At 40.8% G+C, this 16,967-nt stretch overlaps 1 protein-coding gene across 6 annotated transcripts in view; it reads right to left on the bottom strand.

Annotated features, from left to right (window-relative positions):
• Positions 1-6,854: 6,854 nt before the first annotated feature.
• The window catches only part of MAEA (macrophage erythroblast attacher, E3 ubiquitin ligase), a 117,700-nt gene continuing 107,587 nt past the window's right edge, over positions 6,855-16,967 (bottom strand). For all 6 annotated transcript variants that reach the window (XM_075930929.1, XM_006122904.4, XM_006122906.4 and 3 more), the window contains 4 exons: positions 15,370-15,478; positions 9,626-9,759; positions 8,815-9,010; positions 6,855-8,062 (listed from right to left, as the gene is read on the bottom strand). In XM_075930929.1, the coding sequence (XP_075787044.1) occupies positions 7,967-8,062; positions 8,815-9,010; positions 9,626-9,759; positions 15,370-15,478 (535 nt within the window). In that variant the 3' untranslated portion in view covers positions 6,855-7,966. The remainder of the gene's footprint in view (positions 8,063-8,814; positions 9,011-9,625; positions 9,760-15,369; positions 15,479-16,967) is intronic.

The following is a 16,967-nucleotide window of genomic DNA, read 5'->3' on the forward strand; positions in this document are numbered from 1 at the left end:
TTTAACTTATTCACAGATCTGTGTGCTAGGGGAAGAAGGGAGTTGGGGAGGCAAGGGCAGGCTGTGTATGGTGACTTTCTTTTCAGAACCAGCTGCAGCTAGGGAGAACGTTTTAATTTAAATTATAAAAGCAGATTAGGCGTTTTAACTCTCTCATTAGTTTAGCAAACTTCATTTTAAGTAAAGTAAAATATCATGTCCAATACAAAAGGTTTCAATGTTTTCTTTATTTTTGGCAGGGGTGGGGAAACTTTTTTAGGTTGGGGGCCACTGACCCATAGGAAAAAAATCAGTTGGGGACCACACAAAAAACCTGCTCCAACCTCTCCCCCCACAACCCTCACTGACGTGGCCCCAACTGAGATACCTCACTCCTCTGGTGTCCTCGCCCCATGGGATGAGGGAAAGAGAAGGGGAGGACTGAGGTTCAGGTCTTCCCATAAGCCAGATTTACTTCTCTGGGGTCCCAGTGGATTTTGTGGACCCCTTAGGCTCTGGGGCAGGGACAAAAATGTAGCATTCTGTGTGTAGGACAGGTCTACCAGCAAGTAGGATAGGGATGGGGGTGCAGGATCTGGGCAGAAAGTAGCGTGGCTGAGGGGATGGGAGCTGGGTGCAGAAATAGGCTGGGAGTAGGCTGTCTGGAAAGGGGGCAGGAGCAGCCAGACTGTCTGTCCAGGAAGGGAGGGGGGGATGAGTGAGGGAGTGGGGGTCTGGGCATGAGGAGGTGAGGGGGCACTCACTCGTTTTCACACTGCATGGCAAGCAGGCGTGGTGCAGCAGTGGGAGCGAGTGTGGCCACAGCGCAGGGTCACCAGCTCACACAGCAGCCACCGGCACAAGGGGCAGCCAAGCAGGGGTCACCCAATGCCTTGCCTGGTCCCTCGGGGCTACCGAAGGGCCAGGGTAGCAGGCATAGCACCTTCTGGTGCTGGCTAAGCACCATGCTCTTGACCAGCTCCTGCAGCCTCTTGGGCCACAAGCGGGCGGATAACGGCACTGGAGGCCACTGGTAGTGACCACATGGCTGGGGCAGGCCAGCGTGCCTCCCCCTTCCCTCCTGGTGCAGGCAGAGGTTTCGCTTGGGCTGCGGCAGCACGGCCAGCTGCAAACCGTTCTGCTGCATACCATCCGTCCGCTTGCCAGCAGCTCCAAGCCATGGAGGTCCCCCTGGCAGCGGTGGCCTGAAGGAGGCATGGCCAGACCTGGGCCACTGCGGGGCAGAGGCAGTCCCTCAGAGGCTGTGTCCAGACTCAAGGGTTTTTTAGAAAAAAGTAGCCTTTTTTCGAAAAAAACTTCACCTGCATCTAGACTACAGCCGCGTTCTTTCGAAATTAAATCGAAAGAATGAGGTTTTTCTTTTGACGGCGGAAAACCTCATTTCACGAGGAAGAAAGCCTTTTTTCGAAAGTGCTCTTTCAAAAGAAGGCATTCTTGAATGCAAACAGGGCTTTTTTCGAAAGAGAGAATCCAGACTGCCTGGGTGTTTTCTTTCGAAAAAGTGGCTTGCTTTTTTGAAAGTACTGCTTGCGGTCTAGACGCTTTTTATCGAAAGAGGCTTTTTCAAAAGTATCTTTCGAAAAAGCCTCTTTCGAAAGAGGCTTGCAGTCTAGACGTAGCCAGAGTGAGGAAGCCGTGCGGCGCGTGGTGGTGGGTCAAGGTGTGACAGGGACTCACAGGCAGCAACATGCACCTCAGCCAAGTTGGGGGCACCTCCAAGAACAGAACCTGTGCACACAGCCTAACCTGCTGCTGGGGAAGGGGAAGAGTGCCACTCAAAATTGGCTCACGTGCTGCTCATGGCTTGCATGCCTGGGGTTCCCGACCCTAGGCCCAAGGCCTCCAAGCTCTCAAGCAGAGGCCAGAAACTATACAAAAACACTGGGGGCTCGATTCTTTTTGCCATATTTGTGTGATGCTTTATGCAGGGGAAGCTTACAACATAAAACTGACATTTCCAGTCCCTCCCAGATTACCCTCAATACGAACACTGGACAATAACCACTGGCTTAATTATGAAAGGACTCTTTGCAATTACAAAGCTCACCATCTCTACTATGAATCTGATCTCAGTACTGTACCCATGTCTATATGGATATTTATCTTTTTTAGCCAATACTCTCTCTCCCTTTTTTAAATACATTTTAGTTTGGTAAATAAGAATTGGCTGTTTGACTGTATTTGGGTAAGATCTGAAGAATTCATTAACCTGGGAGGCAATGTGTCCAATCCTTTGGGACCAATAGAACTTACTTTATATGAGGAGCAAGATTTTCAGTAATTTTCATCATATTTGAATCTCGTATATGGGTGGAAGCACAAGGTTGGGTTGAGATAAGGGAAATTTGTTTTGGATATTGTGTGCTGGCTTGATAAATATAAGTATTGGAATATCCACCTGTTTTGGGGATTGTCTGCCCCACTTGTTGTTCACCCTTATTGAGTAACCTCCATCACAGTAATTAACCATTTTTTCTTCTTTGAGTACTTGTTTATGCCCATTCCACTGTAGGTAACGCCCAAGCAATTGTGTGGGTGGAGGATTTAAGAGTTTATTGACATGCTGATTGCAACACCACATGGCTAATTCCATGGCTAACCTGTTGGGTGACGGTGTAATGAGACACAAACATGTAAATTGAAAGCCATGTTGCTGCTCTATAAGGTCCTGAAGAGGAACCTGTTCCATGAATGTTGGTGAAGAGACTTGGGCCCTTATGAAATGTGCTGTCAGGGCAGGTGGGGTGGGAACCGTTGCCAGGTCTTACCATGTGCCCATCCATCTAGGATGAAATTCTCTGGGATAAGGCCTTCATCCTGTCTGCAACGGCTACAAATGGTTGAGTAATTTTCAGAACTGCCTTAGTCCTTTCTACATAGAAAGTCAGTGCACATCTGATGTCTAGTGAGTGGAGCCTCTGCTTTTCCTTATTGATGTGCAGTTTTGGATGGAAGACCAGTAAGAAGATACTCTGCTGGACTAGGGAATTATGTAACCATCTTTGAAAGGAAAGCTTGATGAGGACACAATTGGACCTTGTCCTTGCAGGATACCTTCTATGGTGGTTCTAAAATGGGGCCCAGCTCTCAAACTCTTCTGGAAGTTGTAATGGCCACTAGGAAGATCACCTTTCAGGACAGGGAGAGCGTAGATCACATTACTAGCTGCTCAAGTGTGGGTAGTATCAGTTTTGATAGTCCCAGATTATATTCCCATGGAAGGACAGGTTGGTATACCTGGCACTACAATGTCTCAAGGCCCTTAAAAAACTAATTATAGATGCTGCTCAGAAACATGGAACAGCCATTCTCCCATGGGTGAAAAGCTGAGACAGGTTCTATCTGGACACAAATAAGGCTAGACCTTGTTTCAAATGTAATAAGCAGTCCAGAATGAATTATATTGATGATTGCATAGGCAAAACACCCTTCTGCCCAGACTAACTCAAGAACCTCAGCCACTGGGCTAGGTGCGGGGCTCTGGTGGACGGCCTCCTGCTCACAGAAAGCATGCTAATGCTGCGGGGCTAAGCTCTGGAACTTGAAGGTTGGGTGATGTAGGCAGCTGTGGTCCTGAAAGATCAGGTCTGAATTCTTGTCCAATCGTGACTGCCTCCTCTCCTGGTTGGGGAATTGTGTTTCTGTGTGGGAAATGGGGGTAGCAAAGCAATCCAAACCAGCCTGAACTAAGAAGGAAACTGCACTCTGCTCCGCAGAGCTCCCCAATGAAATAGTTAATGGAGAGGTAGGGGAAGGAAAGAAAACAGGGTAATACCTCCTCTGCTTAACCCTTCCCCTGAAGCCCAACTAACTCTCCCAAGGGCAGACTGCATAGATGTTCCAATGGGTTGCCACCCAATAACTATGTCTACACTCGCGACTTCTTGCGCAAGTAATATGCAAATGAGGCTAAGCGTGGAATATTGCCGAGCCTCATTTGCCTACCTAATGAGCCACCATTTTTTCAGAAGAGGCTCTTGCACAAGAAGGAGCATCTACGCTGCCCCTTCTTGCGCAAGAGCCTCTTCTGAAAAAAATGGTGGCTCATTAGGTAGGCAAATGAGGCTCGGCGATATTCCACGCTTAGCCTCATTTGCATATTACTTGCGCAAGAAGCTGCGAGTGTAGACATAGCCTTGTTTTTTTACCCTGATGGTTGTCATAAGTAGTAATTTTTTGTTTTTTTGCTGAGCTGGACATGCTTGACAGTCTTAACTATCAGCTCCACACATCATGGCTGGAAGTGAGCTGAAATCTCCCAAGACCCAGGTCCTGCACAGACAATAAAAGGCACGGATGATTGCACCAGAAAGGGTCTCTGGTTGATTTGTGGGGTCCCAAGGCAAGGGACCTGGGCGAGGACCTGGCCAGAAAGGGTAGACCCTGAACTCCTTGTTTCCTCGGAAAGGCTGATGGCCACTATGCACTTTGTGAACACTTGAGGACCTGCTGGCCAGCCAAAAGGGAGAACTGCAAATGGATAGTGCACGTGGTTCATGATGAACCTGAAAAATCAAGACATGGAAAGTAAACATACTCCAAACTGAGGGAAGAGATCTACTGGATCCAGGCAGGGGATGATGGAAGCAAAGGAGACCATGAAGAAATTAAGCTGCTTCATGTATCTTTAGAGCATTTGCAGGTCCAGAATCAGTCTGCAACTGCCATTGGCTTTCAGGGTTAGGAAGTATCGGGAGTAGAACCCTCAACCCTTTAACTTCAGGAGGAACCTCTTCCACACCTCCCACCCTTAGAAGACTGCACTTCTTGGGCTACAAGTTGTTCCTGAGAAGGGTCCCTGAAGAGGGATGGAAAGAGGTGATGTGAGGAGGGAAAACTGAACTGAAGGGTATATTCCATTGTTATCATGCTTAGCATCTAGCAATCTTTTGTAAAATGGGCCTATGCCTGATAGAAATGGGATAAAATATCTGCAAATACTGGGGAAGTTGGAGTCAGTTTTTGTCCTGGCACATCATCCCTGAGCATCCCATCAAAAGGCCTACTTGTAGCCATCAGAATGTCCATGGGAAGCAGGTGTGGATATGGACAAAGAAATAAATTCTTCTCCTAAAGTTCCTGCTCCTTTTCCTGTGATTGCTTTGCCAGATAGGCAATACAGAGAGTCAAGAGGTAAGGTTAGGTTTGTTTCCTCATGGATGCTGATGTATAAAGTCTGAAGGACTTCAAAGTAGCCCTAGAATCCTTTTGGCCATTGGGTCTCAACCAGAGGTCCAAAGCAGACATCTGGGCTCCACTAATCAGGCATTAGACTTGCTGGGATCCAGACAGAAAGCCAAAGCCCCATTGCCTAGGGCTCAGAGTCCTGCTATTGAGGGCTGAAGTCAAAACCTGAGCAATTTAACTTTGTGTGGCACCCTGTGGCATGAAGCCTTGTGCTACTGCCCTGCTTGCTACCTCTTAACACTGGCAAAATCTGTTTCAGCTCATGCAGCCGGCAGGCCTGAGGATTGAAGCCATGCGCATTTGCGCATTGCTGCCACTGAGGCTGTAGACTGGACTGCAGGATCAGCCACTTCTAAGGTAGCTCTAAGGGATACTTTTGCCACAGACTTGCGTTCTTCCACAAAAGATGCAAACTCTCATCTTGACTCCTGGGATAACAACTGCTTAAATTTCACCCCAAGGAGTTAAATTCCAGGAGTCCCAGGAAATATAATCATACCTGCACAGAACCATTTTCTGGTTTAGGATCCTGAGGTGAAGGCTATTGAATAGACTTTTCTGCCAAAGAGGGCTTATTTTTGGCATTCTTGGCCTTAGAGGTTGGCCCTCATAGCCTTTATTGCTCCTGCTCATTAGCTGATGACACAAAACTTCTTTTCAGTCTTCTTTGTATTGGCTGAATGATCACTGGGATCACAATGCCTTAATGGGGTCCACAATGGCATCATTAAGGGGCAATGCCCACTCTTGATAGGCCCGTTGACAGTGGAATGTCCACAAAGGCATGGCCCTGATCTCTTGTACCTGGATTGCCAAGTTTTGGGCCACTCAATCTCCTAATGAGCCCTGTAGTCATCCAGAGCACAATCCCTCCCCATGTTTTCACCCAATCAGCTGTATTTTCTGTCAGACTTGGCAACCCTACAAGTAAGGGACCTGTTTAGGTTCACACTAACATATACATTTACGAATTAACTGTGCAGCACTTTATCTGTTTTCCTCATTTTTCTGCATTGCCTTCTGTCTCTCACAGGAGCACATCTACCTGTCTTCTACTTCCAGAAATGCTTCCTTAGTAGACACTGAGTCAAAATTAAGATCTTTCCAACAAGAGAGCAATAGATTCTCTGCAAAATTTGCAGCTATGTGATACAATAATTGCACTAGTTCTGGTGCATCAAGAGTATGCGTGTTTCAATACTCCATTCTCAGCACCTCTCAAGGTCCCCACTGTGTCTATCCACAGACAGGCTCCCACATATAGAATTAGAATCCATAGGTACGAAATATTGCAGATCCCACACAGCTGCATGTTCCTGGAAGCAGACACTGTTCAAAAGTGTTTAAAGGAACTCTAGTGTTGATATAGCCTCAAAAACCATTTAAGCCGCCACCAAAATGTAATAATCGAGGAAATGGTGCGTGGTGTTTGGATAAGTCTGTGAACTGTAGTGATTTATCGTATACAGAACTATAATTTTAAATAAATGATCATGATTTCGTCAGGTTGCTCAGTTTTAGAAGCTTGAAGAAAACGTATGACTAAAGATTCTCTATGCATTTTTCCACAAGATGACTGCTAAAGAAAGGGAACTTCTATTTTCAGAGGTATCCTTAACAAGGGAAAGAAATTTGTTTGCATTATAATACAAAGCAGCTTTCTAATGTTGTATCATTAAGAAATGGAAAACAATTTTATTAACAGGTTTTACATTTACAGTCTTTAATTAGCTAATCAACATCAACATGCAAAAATAAGCGCTAAATACAAACCTCTACAATACTTTTTTTTTTTTTTAAACTACAATGGTTTATTCTCTTGAAAAGTCAGAAGGGTGTATTCTGTAGTCATTAAAACTGAACTATTAGTTTCAGTAATGAATACTATTTAGACCCTAAAATTATGTAATCATCCTGCAAGGCATCTTCCAGAACTTCGCCCAACACTTAAGGATACCAGCTGATTTTCATGTGAGTACATTCTCAAAGCAAGAAATAAGGCAGTAGCACTAATGATTTGATATTGAACCCTATGCACATAACTAATAACTTTAGAAGAACTTTAACACTATGGTAAACTGGGAAAAGAACATCCAAACAAGCAGTGTATTTTGCCTGAAATGTTCTCAGTTGCTCTTGATATTTATGCAACCCCCTTAAAATATTTGGGTTTTGGGGAAAAAAAAAAAAGATTCCCTACTCCTTTAACTCAGCCTCTCATTGCTCCTCCAGTGAAGCCAGTCTTGTGTCTATGGCATCAGTATCTTCCCATGGAATTAATTATAATGACCCATTTCAGGATAATTACTTCACAAGAGGATCAAAAGAGGAGCTTAAAGGAGGACAGACTTGTATTAACTGAAATATTTGATAACAAAGGGCCTTGGACAATTGTGAAAAACAGAGGGAAGGAAAATGGATTTGATTTGTAACGTTTCCCCCAGTGCAAATGTCCGTCTTTAAAGAAAATTCTCCTTTGAAAGATGAAAGTGTTTTAGAGATGAGTACAATTTGACCTTATGTTACAAAATGCTAACAATCAAAAATTTTTTGTTGTTCTTTTCAAGTACAAACTTAAGTCATATTTCCGCTCTTTTTAAGAGTGTGTATTGTTGCTCATTGATCTTTGGTCGCAAGAAACAATCATGCCACCGACAGGTCTCATCCCCAAGGTGGCAGATTTTGCTTCTTTGCCACACGTAAGGCCCCCCTCTCCAGGGCATGCCAACACATCCTGTGTCAAAATTCCCAGCGGCACTTCATCATGTATTTTATGGACCTACATGATATAGACTTTCTCAGCTTGTGAGAAGTTGAAGACTTCTTTGGTTCTTGGGCAAATTACTTTGTCATCTTGACGAATAGAAAGCAGGGACTGAAAAAGAGCCATGAAAATATTGATCAGATTTTGAACAGTCAAAATAACTTATTGAAAATATGCACTGATTAGTTAGTGCACAAAATGTATGCTGTTTGCAGAAGCAACTTCATAGTGTAAAGATCTTTCACAAAAACCTTACCCTGTAACTTTTTTTTGTTTATCCCAATCTCGTTTGGTTCCACATTTAAATTCATATTTAATAGTTCGCTGATCAAATGTTTAAAAATTAAAATATTACATCTTAAAATAATATGGTCAGAAGCAATAGTTCACCCCATCCTTTAAACATACAAAATACCTCAGGTTTGCCTCTGACAAATTCAAGGACTCTCATATGTTATAGGGCAGTGGTCCCCAAAAAGGTGGGTTGGGACCCCAAAGGGGTCACTAGCCTGTTTTAATGGGGTTGCTGGGGCTACCTTAAACTTGCTGGGGTCTGGGGTTGAAGCCTGAGCCCCACTGTTCAGTGCTGAAGCCAAAGCATTGGTAGTGGGGCTCAGGTTACAGTCCCCTAGCTAGGGGTCAAGCCCTTGGGCTTCGGCTTTGTGCCCACCCCTCTTCCCATGGCAGTGGGGCTCGAGGTCTGGTTTAGGAGCTTGGCAAAGATCAGGCAGGCTTAGGTTTCACATCCGCCTTCTGGCATCGTGTAGTAATTTGTATGGTCAAAAAAGGGTCACAGTGCACTGAAGTTTGAGAACCCTTGCTATAGAAAATACACCTACCAGCAGCTCAGACTTAACACTTACATTGTATCCATAGACATATCCATTTGGCAACATCATGGGAGGATTATTTTCATTCATTACATCCCCTGAAATCTTGCAAACTAGTCGGGAGTTGGCACAATGTGCCATAGGCAGAGGCTGAGCCAGCTTGTTCAGGGATTTGCTACACACGGGGCAGTCTGGGTTTTTTGAACTGCCATCCTCTTTATAACACTGTCTGTATCACAGCGAGTCAAAGAACAATAGCCACAGAATGAGTTAAGAGTTAGGGCACATAGTGACAATGGCTCATAACATTCTTATGTGATTTACAGAACTTCAGTGACTCTCAAATCTCTTTGTTTCAACTTCACAAGCCACAGACTCTGAACATTTTGAAACAAAACAAAAACCAAAAGCGAGCGGCACGTGTTGGGCATTTTAGTAGGAGTGGAACTTCTGATGTGGGAAAGAGACCTACAAGAATCTTGTCTCTTACGACTATAATCAGAACTCCCATTTTAAACATTCTTTAGGAAGGTCTGATTAAGAATTCAAACCAAATTTCCTTGTACATTACACATTCTTTACCCTAGAGTATTGTATTTTAGATGATAAAAGGAATTCTATATTGTATCTAGCATTTATTGAATTTAGGGATTTGTATACATTTTGTTTTTAATTGCCTCCATTTGTTTTTACTAAAGTTTTTGTTGTAGCAAAGAGATGCCCATTTATACTCAAGTTTTACAAATGAAAAACAAGTATTCAAATTTCATAGATTCCTCAAAAAGTTTGTCTACCAAGCAATGTTTTTATGCTTTTTACATCGGTATTCTGCATTAAAGGATACGGTGTTTTTATAGCTGAAAGGCCTGCCTGGAGTGTTATAGTGAAAACAGAATTGTTCCCCAGCTGATGTAATCTGTAATTATCATATCTAAATTGTTGAATCAGCATTCTCCATCGTGCAGGGTCCAAAAGATCCTGTTAGAAGAAATACAGCTGTAAGTATTTTCAATATTGTTCTTGCAGAAAACTGTTCTGAAGTAGCAAATGACACACCACACCCCCATCACTGAATATAACAAAGAGATAACACCTCAGAGCACTGGTGTATTGGGAAAAAGTAAAAATGTTTTAGAAAAACTCAGCTCTAAAACACATTTTCTACCTTAGACATATAAATGCACTTTTATAGATATAACATATCTTGGCTCAAAATAAATGCTGTAGTTTATATGGAACACAACAGAATCAGTTTATAGAAAAAGTCTGATAAAATGATTGTTCTTAGAAATGCCTTGTATGTACTGTGTGCACATATATATACACATGTCCTTGCCTCCCACCAAAAACAATGATCTGTGGGTGATTCTAGATACTTTTGACTCCTTTTCTATTAAAGGAGATTATACAAATCCATGAGTTTGTAGGCTCTTTAATGCCTGTTAACATTGTTTGTATTTAATTTTCTGGAATGTTGGTCCATTTGCAAAACAAAATTAATGCTCTGGAATGTCTATTCTAAAGTCACTGAACCACTACCATATGACTGAACAAATGTCTGTTGAAAAGTTGTGAACATTTCCATTGCAACTCAGGCCAACCCTGATGATGCTTGTTTGGAAGACAGGACTTCCTCGATGATAAAAAACAATCTAATGCAGGCCATACAGCTCAGTCTTATTTTAAGCATTAAAATTCTACAGAAAGGATGTCTAGTTCCGGAGAAAAGCTTTTGTTAATTTGAAAGCTTATCATAATTGTGAGTCAGAAAATTTGTGGTGTGAGGTTTTTTTCTGTTAAACAATTCTCTTCCCTCCCTCCACCCTTACAAACACACTGTAACTCTGTAGATCACATTTTAAAAAAAGTTAATTGCAAAGCAGTTGATTTTCATGAAAAAGAGAAAGGGATGTTATACTTCATAACTAGAGTCCTTTGAGATGTGTGATCCCTATTTGGATATGCACGTGCGCTATATGCCTGAGACCAGAGAATTCTAGCAAGTTATATCTGTTGGTGTGAGCTCTCGCTTTCCTCATGCTTCATTTTGAAAGGTATATAAAGTAGCAGTGTTCTTCAGTTCCTCAGCCAGAAGGCTAAGGTTACTTAAGTCCTTATGTCCCATCTGTGAGGACTTGTCTAACCAGGATGAGTTTGGGAAGGGATCCCTTCTCTATCTTGGGAGGCGATCTGTTTTTATGCTGATCAGAGTGTTCCTTAGTGTTATCAGGAGGCCCTTCACTCAAGTCATTCCCACTTCTCAGTCAGACACTGTGCTAAGAGGCACATTTCTCTCTGTCTCAGACAGATATACAGGGATATCTATGCAGCCTGGAGCCACATGATGCATTCCATTAGATGAGTGTTTCTTAAACTTAAAGACTAATGAACACCAAACAATTTTTTAAAATGAGCCAAAAAAAGGTTGCCTGCCTCTTTAAGGGTGGCCATTTTGAACTCTGTTCTCTGCGGCACACTGGTGTGCCACGGAACAGTTTAAGAAACACTGCATTAGATATCAGAGGGGTAGCCGTGTTAGTCTGAATCTGCAAAAGCGACGAGGAGTCCTGTGGCACCTTATAGACTAACTGAAGTGTAGGAGCATAAGCTTTCGTGGGCAAAGACCCACTTCGTCAGATGCATTAGATGTTTCTGAAGCTAGAGTTCTCCTGCTTGCCATGTTTGACTGGGAAAGAAGCATCAGATACCACACGTAGCAGAGATACAAGTTTCTTTGAGGCAACCGAGGGGCAGTATTGGTGATCATCACTGACTGAAAATAAAGGGGCAGGAGATACAAAGATTATTCCCAGTCTATAAGAACAGTCCCATACTGGATTTCCCAGAATGGGAATTCTAATTACTAACCAAAATTCAATCAGTCAATCAAGCAATCACCCTCCCTCTCTCTCCTTGTTGTCACACTTTAGAAATAAACTAAGCACATAGAAGACCACACCTGTATACATTACATATTATTTAGAAATGAAGAAATTTGGTATAAATGAAAACGGAATGTAAAAAACACGACTATAATGTAAGGATCACATCAGTAGCTGGAAGACACTGCTACTCAATAGTTCGCTTCGGAAATAGATAGTGACTATTTCACCATTTTAATAGTAATTTGAAGAACTTCTCACTAAAGATTTTTAGCTCCATCACTGGAGGAAAAAAAGCAGAAAAAACCATCTGTACCCAACTTTATTAAATGGTACAAATTTTGCTATATGGAACTTAAAGGATATGACAATATCCTTAAAGAAAATGATGACAATTGCTGGGCAACAACTATAGGTATCAGAAACGGCTTCCTTTGTATGATAGCCAGCTATTGTAAAGTTACTAAATATTTTTACAGTTTTTCTGCCAAGAACAGACTTAGGATGGTACTGGAAGGAGATTAAATACACAGTACTCTCTGCCAAATAGTTTTGCAGAGAGTACTGCTCTCTATCATCTACTGCAGTCTAGCTTGACAGCAAACTAGCCTTCCACAGCTTTTCCAATTTAAAGGGAGAGCCACCAGTTGATGCCCAAAAAGGTTTGCCCTTTACTTAAGTTGTACTCAGGTATACTTTTGTAGTGCTTAAATACCACAGCTAAGCTACAAGATACTCTTGAGAGCTCTTTAGCATAGTGATAAAATTCTGCCATCTTATTGCAGGAATAGATGGGTTGAATTCTCTACTTCTGGTGATTTTAGAAGTTCCCAGAGGGAGTAAAGTTATGTTTACTAGAGATTACTAATAAATATACCTCTGAAGAGTAACTTCTCCTCCCAAAAAACCCAAACACTTTTGGAAGGCTATGCAGTGTCATCTTTAAATAATGCCTGAAGCCATTCCCAAAACAATCTGTTATTTAAGGAAAACATAAGTAATAAATAAAAATGGTCTCCTGCCCCCTTCCCCAATCTGAAGTCCTTTGTACCACTTTATATTTAATAATTGATTATCTGAGTTAATTTTGATGATAGATTCAATAAGGGTCCACATATTTTCTAGATTTTTAAAAAATATCTTTTCACTTATATTTTTAATAGTAGCAGCTGCATTAATGTGACTATAATCTGAAAAGCATTTTAAGATGTCAAAGAGGCTAAAGAAAAGAGTCCTACTGAGTTAAAAGATGATCTGAATATTATTTCTTGGATTCAAGTCAAATTCCAAAGATGTTTAATCAGGCTTAATTCTAGGCACTAATAAAGTCAATAACAAATGAAAGACTGTCAAAAGAGGCCCCAGAATAGGGAGCAGGCATTGAGACATAAACCCAACATACTTTTCATTATCCTTATGTACATTCTTATATAAAAATAACCCTTGAAGTAGTATTTATTCAGTACAATGATCTGGCTGAACAAAAACTTCGAGTTATGAGCATCTCTTACATAAGTCAGGTATGTAGGCACTGGTTAGGCTCAGTGCGGACAAAAGCAGATTTAAAAATTCTTTGGATTTTTATTTAATTTTTTTTTTTTTAAATTTAAGTTTAAGAATGGGTAGAAATGGTATCCCTAGCCTCTGTCAGGGGCTGGAAATGGATGACAGGAGAGGGATCACTTGATGATTACCTGTTCTGTTCACTCCCTCTGGGGGCATCTGGCATTGGCCACTGTCAGCAGTCAGGATACTGGGCTAGATGGACCTTTGGTCTGACCCAGTATGGCTGTTCTTATGTTCCAAATGATGACCGCCTATGTTAAGCCCTAAACATGTAATAATTTATTATTTAAATTCAATAAAAATATTGAATATAAATAATTCAATATTTAAACTCTGCCCAGTTTCAAAGAAAGACTAACAACTGAACTGATGGGAAACCACCGGCTAAGCACCTGAAACCAGAGTTTGTTAAACTGCTAAACCAACTTTTGACAGCAGTTGCCTCTTTTGCAGCTGCAGACAGTAATTTCAGCAGTTCAGTTTATTCAAGCAGTTCATCCTTCTGGTTAGCAAAAAGCAGCACCAAATTTAGTGTAAAGGTTATATTTAGTTGCAAATCCATATGTTTTAATGTCCACCTATCAATGAGTATCACACTTTCTTTAGAAAAATAAAGCACAAAAGCAAAACAAGATTAAAATTCATTATTTAAACCCAGGTTTCTGACTTGATTTCACTCACCAATTTTAATCTTTATGTGAATCGCATGGAGTTAAAACTACTCACCCTGGTTAGAGTATTTCTATAATGCCCACAAGCTATTAAAAAACAAGCGGAGATAATAAAGAGGCTAATAAAGAGGACCTTAGCATGACAGACCTATTTTCCTGCAATATCGATAAGAGAAGCAAGAATATAGGAAATTGATTTCAATGAAAGAGAAAAAAGAGGTTGATCTACTTAGCATTTAGATTAGTAGACTTTCCAGAATAGCATGTTAAGAGGCCTATGCCATGAATCTTAAATCCTTCATCATACTACGTTATCAGCATACATCCCTTAGCTCTGGAATGTTCTTCCCCAATGAATCACTGGAAGATTTATATGATAATCTAAGCCTTAAAAGACAAACAAACTAGGGTGGATTTTGTTACACGTGGCATCTCTGTGCATGTCTGCTCTTTGTGGCTCTCAATTTATGAAGATGATCATTAATGAATTAGCACATAACCCTTTTTATAATTTCCAAAAAAAAAGCCAGCAACATATTTGCAATGTCCTTTGTTCTGATAGTATAATATGACTCTATATAAATCACAGTAGTTTCTTGTATAACCTCATTCAAATTTTGTATTTCTCCAAACTGAGATTTACAGGAAAAAACACAGGCTCCACAAAGGTCTAAACTCTCTGCTTGGTCTGCTAAGCACAGTTTCATGAAGATGCACAGGCATTTTCCTTCTGGTAAATAAAAAAGTGGTCTTCAAAAATAAGTGCTTTACAGTTTCTGTGTAGTATGGGTTCTAGAGACACATTTGGAATATGATCCAATCTATTTTCTCTGAGGCCTAAGAAATTAACAAAAAGTCTTTTATAAATACTGTTACCAACACAGTAAATTTTACCATTAATTTATTACATTTATTTACTAACTAAAATATTAATAAGTGTTTTCCTTTGCCTGTTCAGCTAAGGTTTATACAAAATGGCCAACAGTACATACTGCTATATTCACTTATGTAAAATTGTTTATCATTTTCTATTTTCTTTTTCATTTTCGTGTTGAGAAATACTATTTAGTAGGGTTTGTTTTTGGCAGGCAAAAGAGATAAGCAAACATTTATAAATAAGAGCGTAGTGTAACAGGTAATTAGGAGTTTCAGGAAGTTTGCTGGTCATTGTCAACTCTAACGTGGGTGTAGTTACATAGATTATGTGTTCAGATCATATGTGTTTAGATACTTCCTGTCACCTTCCTCCTTCCACCCACAAAGGAGCATATTTAAAAATGAAATTAAAAATGAACCTATTTGGATTGATTTTTACAAGCAAAAATTATTAAGGACTATAGTGGATTTTTAATAGGATGGACACTAGGCAGTGAAAATTAGACACACAAGAATATTTTACATGGTTTAACAATACGCTATCCCAGTGCTTACCTTGCAATTTTTAATCTGTTATACATATAGAGATATACCTTATAAGGAGAAATATGAGTGTCTGAAGGAAAGGCCAACATTCCCATCACTTGTCGGACTTCATCCAGCTGACTTCCTTCAGCCTGACTGAAGTGCTTTCTTGCATGTCTGAAATTAAGAATTTAGAACACTCGGATAAATATAAATTCATCTGACAGGATTTCCTATTGAAAGATAAATTCATTTACATAATCTGTATGAAAGATCTTCACAAAAAAGTGTTTTAATTGTAGATTATACACTCAGCACACAAAATCCAAAGATAATGTGTTTAAAGTGCTTGAAAATAGATTATGAAGATTTGAATGCAAGAGTGATTTTAATCTCAGAGAATGTATCCTGTAACTTGCTAGGCCCCCCAATCTCAGAAGATGAACCCTCCCCATGAATTTATTTAATCCCAGTATACTCCCCATGAATTTATTTAATCCCAGTATATAGTCTATTACAGGAAAATGTATCACACTCTGTATATATCAGTTACACAAACAGGCATTCCTAATCTTCCTCTTGATTCTATAAGAATCTAGATATATGAAATGCCTTCCATATACAAGGACGTGAGGGGAGAAAATAATTATGAACCAAGTATTTTATGTTATAAAAATGTTTTAAAGAAACCAAACTGGTAATACCAGCATGTCGCTTGCTGGGACAAGACCATCACAAATGCCAAAGCACCAACATTATGAGAGCATGTAATTAGGTTTTGAACTAGAGTGTCTTCAGGGGGGAAAAAAATCACTTCTCATAAAGACTATTACAGTACAGGCAGTCCCCGGGTTACGTACAAGATAGGGACTGTAGGTTTGTTCTTAAGTTGAATTTGTATGTAAGTCGGAACTGGTACATATTGTAGGGGAAACTCTAGCCAAACATTTCTCCAGAGCTCAGTTTTATTCTCCCACACCTCACTTCCTTCAGTCCTTTATTCTCAAGCTGAGGTGTCTGCTGAGAAAAGCCGCTCCGCGTCTCCCTGGTCTGCTGGGGGGGGGGGGGGGGGGGGCGCTAGCTTCGCGTCTCCCTGGTCTGCTGGGGGGAAGCAGCTAGTGCGGGGTTGCCTCACCCCGTTTGTAAGCAGGGATCCGATGTAAGTCGGATCCATGTAACTCGGGGACTGCCTGTATTATATATTTGACATGCGATTGGTAAAATTATTAATCCTTCAATCAGAATAGCTTTTTCATATATACTTACATAAGCAAGCATTGTTAATATAGAATTTCATACAGGAGATTAATTATAAAACACACGCAGCCCTAAGTGTTTGAGTTTCTGAAGGAGGAAGACAAAGTCTGAGTTACTGTATACTTGAAAAAATTTTTGTTTGAAGTGAAGCATTATCTTTCATTAGACCAACTTCTCTTGGTGAAAGAGAAAAGTTTTTGAGCTACACAGACCCTTCTTCCACTTTGGAAGCATTATCAGTTCAGACAAACATTAAGCGATGCCCCCTGCATGACCAAATTTTTCTTTGGATTATGCAGTGACCAGATTTGAAAAAAGTTACTGATTGTATCAGCACTCACATTCAAGAAGGCTGTGTAAGTAGCTATCATTATGGAAACCACAGGGAAGAGAGTCCTCTAACAATTTA

Source organism: Pelodiscus sinensis, chromosome 5 (assembly GCF_049634645.1).
Source record: "Pelodiscus sinensis isolate JC-2024 chromosome 5, ASM4963464v1, whole genome shotgun sequence".
Classification (NCBI taxonomy): domain Eukaryota; kingdom Metazoa; phylum Chordata; order Testudines; family Trionychidae; genus Pelodiscus; species Pelodiscus sinensis.